This window comes from Pisolithus orientalis (assembly GCF_024613125.1).
Source record: "Pisolithus orientalis strain OTSU chromosome Unknown F5J12scaffold_483, whole genome shotgun sequence".
Taxonomy (NCBI): domain Eukaryota; kingdom Fungi; phylum Basidiomycota; class Agaricomycetes; order Boletales; family Pisolithaceae; genus Pisolithus; species Pisolithus orientalis.
The window spans coordinates 3,744-11,644 of NW_026261264.1; the positions used below are offsets into that span (position 1 = coordinate 3,744).

A 7,901-nucleotide genomic window follows, 5' to 3' on the forward strand; every position below is an offset into this window, starting at 1 on the left:
GATATGTTGTGGTAATGCACTTACAGGCCCATACATATGTTGCTCTCACTTTAGTCCCTCAGGCCTGTCCATGTGTACTGGCTAGTCTATTTAGGCAGGCTCATCTCAGGGTCTATATGAGTGTTGGTGTTTTGGCACACAGGCTGCCCATGTGTTGTGACTAAATGTGACTACACTATGTGTGATTTGTTGCAAAGATCATTATGATGAGAATGTTCAAACAACATGACAGATATGAACATGCCTTAATAGATCTTCAGTGCTTAGTCAAATACAAAACAAGCCACAGACCCTTGAACCCCTGAAGCTCCTTCACATGCTCCAGCAACCAGAGCTCTACAAACCTGCCATCAATGGATGATCATGCAACATAAAAGTCTGGATCTCGATCGAAAGTTATCACAGGGGCAAATGATTTGCATTTTGAAAATGGAGGAACCTGCAGTTAGGGCAGAGAGGCGACTGTTGTGGATTGATAGCTGTCATACAGTGGGTTGTCAAGGTGGACTTTGTTGACGTTGAAAAATCTCCTGTCCCTCATGATGCAAGGGAAACCTTTTCATGAAAGAACAAAAGGGGAGCACCTGGTAGGACAGGGACATCATTCTAGTGTGCGAACGTCGAAAATCACTTACCACTTCCAATAGAAAATCTTGAATGGTCAGCATGACACCCAATTTCCAAGATGCAGTCTGCTTTGGGGTTGGGTCATGACCCACAGTATCAACCAATTCAGCACGTTGATTTGGCAGCATCTGCTCCCCTTTAAATGGGTCTTCTAGACTGCTATGCTGTTATTGTCAACATGTGCAGTGTAGCTCCACAGGATTGGGGAGCTTAGGTATCCCTCAGCCACATAGCGCTATACTGACATCTTGCTTCCCCTTAAAAGACACTGCTTGGGTACCTAACACATAGCAAGATTCACACATTACTATTTTGCATACTATTCATACTATTTATGTCCTATTCACACCAAAATAGTCAGAAAAGAAATAATAGTCTTTTTAGTAGGTTCATTTACTATCCACACTATTTTTCATACTATCTTTTGATTATTTATGCTATTTTCCCACTATTACTACTATCTGACTTGTCATTGACTGCAACTTTCTTAGCACTTATTCTCACTATTTTCACTTTTGTTCAGCTCACATAAAACACAATGCATTCATGATAAAGCAGTGTGGTGCCGAAACATTAAATGAGCATAGGCCTACAACAATCCAAAACAAGGGTGACTCAAGTAAGCACAAAAAAAGACACAATTAATTCAATGATTGTAGTTGGCAATGAGTGACTCAGGGCAGAAGAGAATGAGAGCACATCCAAATTGCAGGATCCTATCAATGACTTGTTAGTAGTGTGCATAAATAATGATGTGACTTACAAAGAGTGGCAATTAAATTGTTGATGTTGTCCTCCCCATGTTGAAAGCTCCCTCCCTCTGACATGCAATCCATACTGTATGGAATGAGCATAGTTGCTCCCATAATGATGTTACAGAGCACAGTGTTGTCACACTTAGTGATGGCTATAGCATATTGCCTGGTGCAGGGGCCACAATTCTGCTTGGAGAATGCTGAAACAGCTGACAACTCCTTCCTGGTCACCTTGTTCACCTTGAGTGGGATCTTGATAGCTGCCTTTCTGAAGGACATGTGCTTAGTGTCAATTTGCAGTTTTCCAGTTTTGAACAGGGAAAGTGTATGGTGCAACTAAAGAGAATAAGTTACCTGACTGTCTAGGGCTAAAATGCAATACATTACTGCAGCACAGGTAAGGGCTAGTGCACCTTTGATGCCTGTATTTTTCAGTTCCCTGATCTTCAGTTTTGGGACATCAGAAGAATCAGCACAGGGCTGCAGATGTGTGTGGCCAAGGAGGTATAACACAATGTATGACCAGAAAATGTTCTCCAGTTTGCAAGAATCTTGGTCTGAATATAAAAATGGGAAGCCTTCTAACAGCTTAGAACAGAGTTCCTGGGCCTGAGTAAGAGATGGCACACCAATTTCTGGATCTGAGACAAGGAAGTGAGCAATAAGAGTGATTGCAGTGGATCCAAAGTTGCTGTGCCACTGGCAGAGTCATTGACATGCCTGTCCAAGGAAGCATGAGTCAAGTAGCAAGGTAAATAATACTAACAATACAATATTAAAGACAGCTGTCCCAGGACAAACATCATTCAGGTCCTCAAAGTCTGGAGCAATGGTCAGGATAATGATTTGCAGCGACCATATGAGTTCTTCATCTGAGATTGTCCAAGGGTCAGCTAAGCTTCCAGCCCACACAAGGAGAGCAGGCATAATTTCTTTTGCCCCCATCTTGCCTGCCATCAGCACAGAAGGCAGATCTTGGCTTCGGTAACAAGAGTGTTTGCTGGCCTTGCCCATGGTCCTTGTTGAAGGTGCTTGACCTGCTGTAGTGCACCTCTGTCCTGATTCTTGGTCTGCATCCCTGTCAACCTTTGATTTCTTTGGTTCATCTACTCCATTATCAGTCTGTGATTCCAAAAGAGTTAATGTACAGTTCAAATAGATAAAAAAATGTACCATCACAACACACAATTCCTTAGCAGGCAACATACAAGAGTTCAAATTGTGATCCTCAACGTCAAAGTATTCATCATCAAAGTCCTCAACCTTGGATGAGGTAACATAGTTGGTGTTGTCATGATCCAAATACTTGCACTTCGAGCCAGTCTGTGCCTCCTCAAAAATGAGCTGATTGAATTCATTGTTGCTCTCTATATCATTAGCTGTGCTTGTGACCACCTAAAAGCAATATAATGCAACAGTCAATTTGCATCAAGAGACATACCTTGAATTTGTCATGACCTACAACCTTGACAGAGAAAGCTGGTTGGTCTTCTAATTCCTCTTTGTCCATGCAGTGGGTTGGTGCAGGCATCTTTCCCTGATTGAAGATGTTGAAGATGACTGATCCTACTTGATAATGTAGCACATACCTGGTATGCTAGGCTTGTATTGGAGTTGACAGCAGTAGTAGCTCTGCTTGTCAAAGAAGGGATGGAAGTTGGTAGTCTGTTGGATTGTGGCATCAGCCCAGTTGGGACATCCTTGACCCAATGATGGACCTGGTCCAAGTTGGTGTTTGGGTTGTCATAGGTACTGAGAGCATTCCAGGTGATGTTCAGCCAAAACAAAGTTGACTCAGTAAGTAGCAGCACCTGGCATCAAACAGTTGAAAATAAGAATGTATGCCTGCTGGGAGGTTTCATTGGATCCATGTGTTGATGCCACATTTGCCAGCAGATCAAGGTTGGTGACTGCACCTTGCCTTCTCAGCATGCAGCTAGCTGTTCTCCCACTCTGTGGCTTGTTGCTTGTATAGTCTGCAATAGCAGGAGCAGTTACCTGGTGAGTGTTGACTTCCATATCAGCAACTTCAACTGATATGTTATCAGTGTCTGCGATTGGATGACATAACTGAAACATCCTCACCTTCACCATGAGGTTGGATGACTATATTTCCAGGTTTTCCTTGAAGGCTGACAGGCCCCTGTCTTGGTCTGACTGACTTCACTTTAGCAGTGACTTGGATTGCCTGTCTGGTCTCTGTTGCAACAGGAGGGCCAATTTCCTGGCCAGGATCTCTACTGGCAGGTGCCTGTCTCGGTCTGACTGGCTTCGCTTTGGCAGCACCTTGGATAACCTGCCTGACCTCCATGGCAGTCTCCATCTCCCTGACTTGGGCATGAGCCTGCTGGATAGCAGCCACCTGAGCATCAATAGCTTCCTGCATGTGCAAGTCATCAGCCTGCTTCTGGGCTGGGGTATGCCATTGAGTCCACACTTCAAGAATGATCCTCCCTGGATGCAGGTTGGCCTTTTCTCATCACAGACAAATATTAGAAGAAGCCAACATAATACTTGTCATGCATGGGTGGAGATGAAGACAGCACAAGGTGAGTTTGAACCTGTCATTTTTTATGCAAGAAATTTTCCTTGCAAACACATGCACTACAGAGTCTCTTTCCTCACAAACAAATATGCAAAGTTCTGCCTAACTTAGGTTTCTGACCATTTACCGATCACACAAGGGTCCCTAAATGTGTTTGTTTACCATCAAAATGTTGCTGTGCAGAGGCAGCACCCGAAGCTCTCAACAGACAAAATTCAGCGCTCTCCATCTTCCTTGTGATGTGCCAGGCTGCAACTGTTGGTTCAAAAACTGATCAGGGCTCACCCAACACAAGTGCAGCCATCTGCACCTTGACTGCTTTCAAGGGTCTCAGGGTTACTCCAAACAGGACCACAGTTTAAATGCCATACCCCTAGTAGCCAAACATGTTCTAGATTATGATGATGGTCCACATGATTTCAACTGCAGTGCAACATTGGATCAGGAACTGGATGGAATGATTGCAAAATTTGTTGGTCCTGGCAACAAGGTTTACCACAATTATCATGTGGGTCTTAACAGTAAGCCTATGCACACATTATCCTACCTCTACTCATACAATTTATTACAGGATGAAGGTGTGACTCCCAGGGCCATTTTCTACCAGATGATGCTCCACTGCTGCTTTGTATACAGGGATCACCAGATGATTGGGCTCCATACCACAATCGATTAGAATTTGAACTTGCCAAGTTTCTTTTCAAATGTGCAGAAATGCCAGTGAACCAAATTGACACATTGCTTGAAATCTGGGCCACCTCATTGCTTGAGTTAGGTGGCAATCCACTATTCACCCACCACATGGATCTCTATCGTGTGATAGACAGCATGTCTGTTGGCACAGTCAAGTGGGAAAACTTCAAAATCACTTACAAGCACAAGTGGGATGTACAGGATGAACCAGATGAACAGGACAAAGTGATTGAACTGGGCAGTCAGGATGGTCAGGATGGCCAAGGTGGCCAAGATGAACCAGAGGCCCCTTGGATGTTTGACATCTATGATGTATGGTATTGAGACCCCCATTGAGTTATCCACAACCTCCTCAGTCACACTGACTTTAAGGATCAAATGGACTTCATGCCATACTGGGAGTTCAATGCCACAAGTGATCAGAGGCATTGGGAGGATTTTATGTTGGGCAACTGGGCCTGGGATGAAGTGGTATGTGCTGGGTTTGTCTCGATGTAGGTCCTACCAATCTCATACTTCTAGGACAAGATTATCGGCAATAACCCATCAGCAGCCAGAGCAACATTGGTTCTTATCATCCTTGGCAGTGACAAGACCACTGTTTCTGTTGCAACTGGGCAAACAGATTACTACCTGCTCTATCTTTCCATCGGAAATGTGTGCAACACCACTCATCATGCACACTGTGATGCAGTAGTGCTCATTGGATTCCTTGCAATGCTGAAGAGTAAGCACTTCAAATTCTATTACTTTGTACCACCACTAATAGCCTGATAGCAACTAGGGAGCATGCTAATACACAAGTGTTCTGTAAATTCAAGAAGCAGCTCTCCCACTTGCCACTGGCACGTGTTCTTTGGTCACTTGGTCCTGCGATGACAGTTCTGGAAACAGTACTATCAACATGTCATCTATGTGCTTGCAGCTTACATAGCTGACTACAAAGAGCAGGTCCTCTTGTTGTGCATCATGCATAATTGGTGTCTGAAATGTCTCACACACCAGGAGAACCTTGACAAAGATGCACTCTGGTGTCACTACAAGCACACTGAATTGATCATCAGGGAGTTGGACCCTCAGACACTTTGGGAAGGGTATGGAATTGACAGAGATATAGTGGTATGTACAATATACTTGCTTCTTTTTTCATGACTGATCGAGAACAGCCATTTACAAGCAGGTTTCCATGCATGGACATCCAGAGAATGCTTTCTCTGGACATTTTTCATCAACTCATCAAGGGTGGACTCAAAGATCACCTGGTTGACTGGGTGGAAAGGTATCTCATCTGTATTCATGGAAAGGGCACTGCAGAAAAAATACTGGATGATATTGATTGAAGGTGTGTTGGCTGACCTCTGTTATCATGCACTGACTGACCTCATTGATTTCCAGGATCGCAGCTGTCACCCTGTTTACTGGGCTGCAATGTTTCCCTCAAGGCTGACACTTTAAACAATGGAGTGGTGATGACTCCAAAGGCCTCATGAAGGTTCTCCAATCCTTTTTAAATGGTGTATGATGATTGACCAGTCCTCTACAGGTATATATTGCAGCCATCAAAGGCTATGTCCCAGAGGATGTCATCTGCATGTTTTGTGCCTTTCTCGAGTTTTGCTACCTCATCTGCTGAAATGTTATCACTGAACCAATGCTTACCACAATTGAGGATGCACTCACATGCTTCCACTTGTATTGTGAAGTCTTCCAGAACACCCAAGTAATCACTATGTTTTCATTACCCTGGCAACATGCTATGAAGCATTATCCCTATCTTATATGCCAGTTTGGTGCACTGAATGGGCTCTGTTCATTGATTACTGAGTCCAAACATATCAAAGCAGTCAAGCGACCTTATCAGCATACTAACTGCTTTCAGGCTCTCAGACAGATGCTTGTGATCAACCAGAGGCTTGACAAATTTGCTGCAGTGCATGCAGACTTTGAAAAATGTGGCATGTTGAGAGGGGCTTGCCTGTCACATGTGCTTGGAACTCTAGGTGTGAGCACTTTTCTTAGACATTGTTCTTGACACTGACTGTATTCTAGAACAATATTGTAATGAGACTCATAATGAGACTGACCATGATGTGTCAAACAATCAGGACTGCGAAGACAGTGCTGATGAACCCACAGCAAGTTTCGAAGAAGATGCAGGCAATACAGATGACTCTCCTATGTCAGTTGAGGCCCACATATTGTTGGCCCAGACCTACCATATGCCTTTGCTCATGGTTTCATGCATATGAATTCTAATCTGTTGATCATAGAACATATGTGGGTGAGGAATATGAGGGACCTAGCGACTGAACTCAACATACCCCAGTTCCTCAATATCTTGTGCCATTTTCTTCAATCACAGCTTCAGCATGACGATCATGATCCAGAAGATGTCCCCTTGGATGAATATCCCTTTTATGATGGATCTGTCTGCATCTACAACTCTGCATCCTCAACATTCTATGCACCCAGTGACATGAGTGGCCTCCACAGCATACATCATGAACATATATGTTGCTCCCCTATGTGGAGGAATGAAGGCCCCTGTTATGACTGTGTCTTCATTGTAACTGATCCTCATGCAAAGGGCATGATTGGGCTGGACATCACTCATGTTCTGTGTTTTTTTTTTCTTTCAAGTACCTAGGCATGGAGTATCCTTGTGCGATCATACATTGGTTTGACCATGTAGGAGATGGCCCAGACACCAACACAGGGATGTGGATATTTCATACACACAATGCACATGATGTTGCTATCATCCACATCAATACATCTATTGCACAGCTCAACTCATCCCTATATATGTGAGCCAAAAAATTGACCCAGCAAGCATCAAGCCTAATGAATCATATGACAAGTTTTTTTATTATTATGTGAATAGATTTTCTGACCATCATGCATTTGAAATTGCATCCTAGCTGCAAGTTGTGGTGCATGAAGTTGTTCGACTCACTGACTCCTATTTCCTCATATGGTGTTCATTTCCTGCTCCCAGACCTCCCCTTGCTCACCTTCACACAGAATTCCACCCAAACCCTAATCTACAACTATTTGTGAGTGTCAGGGTATTCTTTATGTGTATAACTAATGAAACTCTTACCAAACAGCCATGAAACACATGAGGAGAATGCAGAAATATGCCAGGATCAAGCAGTCACATAGGGCGATGAGACTGACCTCTGGAGTTGGAAGTTTGGCAGGGTCGATTGGTATGTGATATCATCTGTTAATGCATGTGATGAAAATTAATAAATGACAGGCCATGAAGAACTCACCAA

General features: G+C 43.6%; 2 protein-coding genes across 2 annotated transcripts; one reads left to right on the top strand and one right to left on the bottom strand.

The window, feature by feature from the left end:
- Window positions 1-361: 361 nt before the first annotated feature.
- Window positions 362-3,768, bottom strand: F5J12DRAFT_789314 (uncharacterized protein; the record flags this gene model as incomplete). Its single annotated transcript, XM_051743766.1, has 12 exons — window positions 362-439; window positions 636-791; window positions 873-907; window positions 1,391-1,718; window positions 1,770-1,862; window positions 2,012-2,102; window positions 2,149-2,504; window positions 2,556-2,777; window positions 2,824-2,948; window positions 2,972-3,100; window positions 3,194-3,415; window positions 3,468-3,768. The coding sequence occupies 12 exons, from the start codon at window positions 3,766-3,768 to the stop codon at window positions 362-364; spliced, it is 2,136 nt and encodes a 711-aa protein (XP_051593927.1).
- A 987-nt stretch (window positions 3,769-4,755) lies between these two features.
- On the top strand, window positions 4,756-5,960 carry F5J12DRAFT_901698 (uncharacterized protein; the record flags this gene model as incomplete). The annotated part of the gene is made up of 6 exons (XM_051748211.1): window positions 4,756-4,932; window positions 4,993-5,091; window positions 5,143-5,347; window positions 5,398-5,513; window positions 5,572-5,739; window positions 5,787-5,960. 6 exons carry the CDS (start codon window positions 4,756-4,758, stop codon window positions 5,958-5,960), a joined length of 939 nt encoding a protein of 312 aa, XP_051593928.1.
- Between the last annotated feature and the right edge of the window lie 1,941 nt (window positions 5,961-7,901).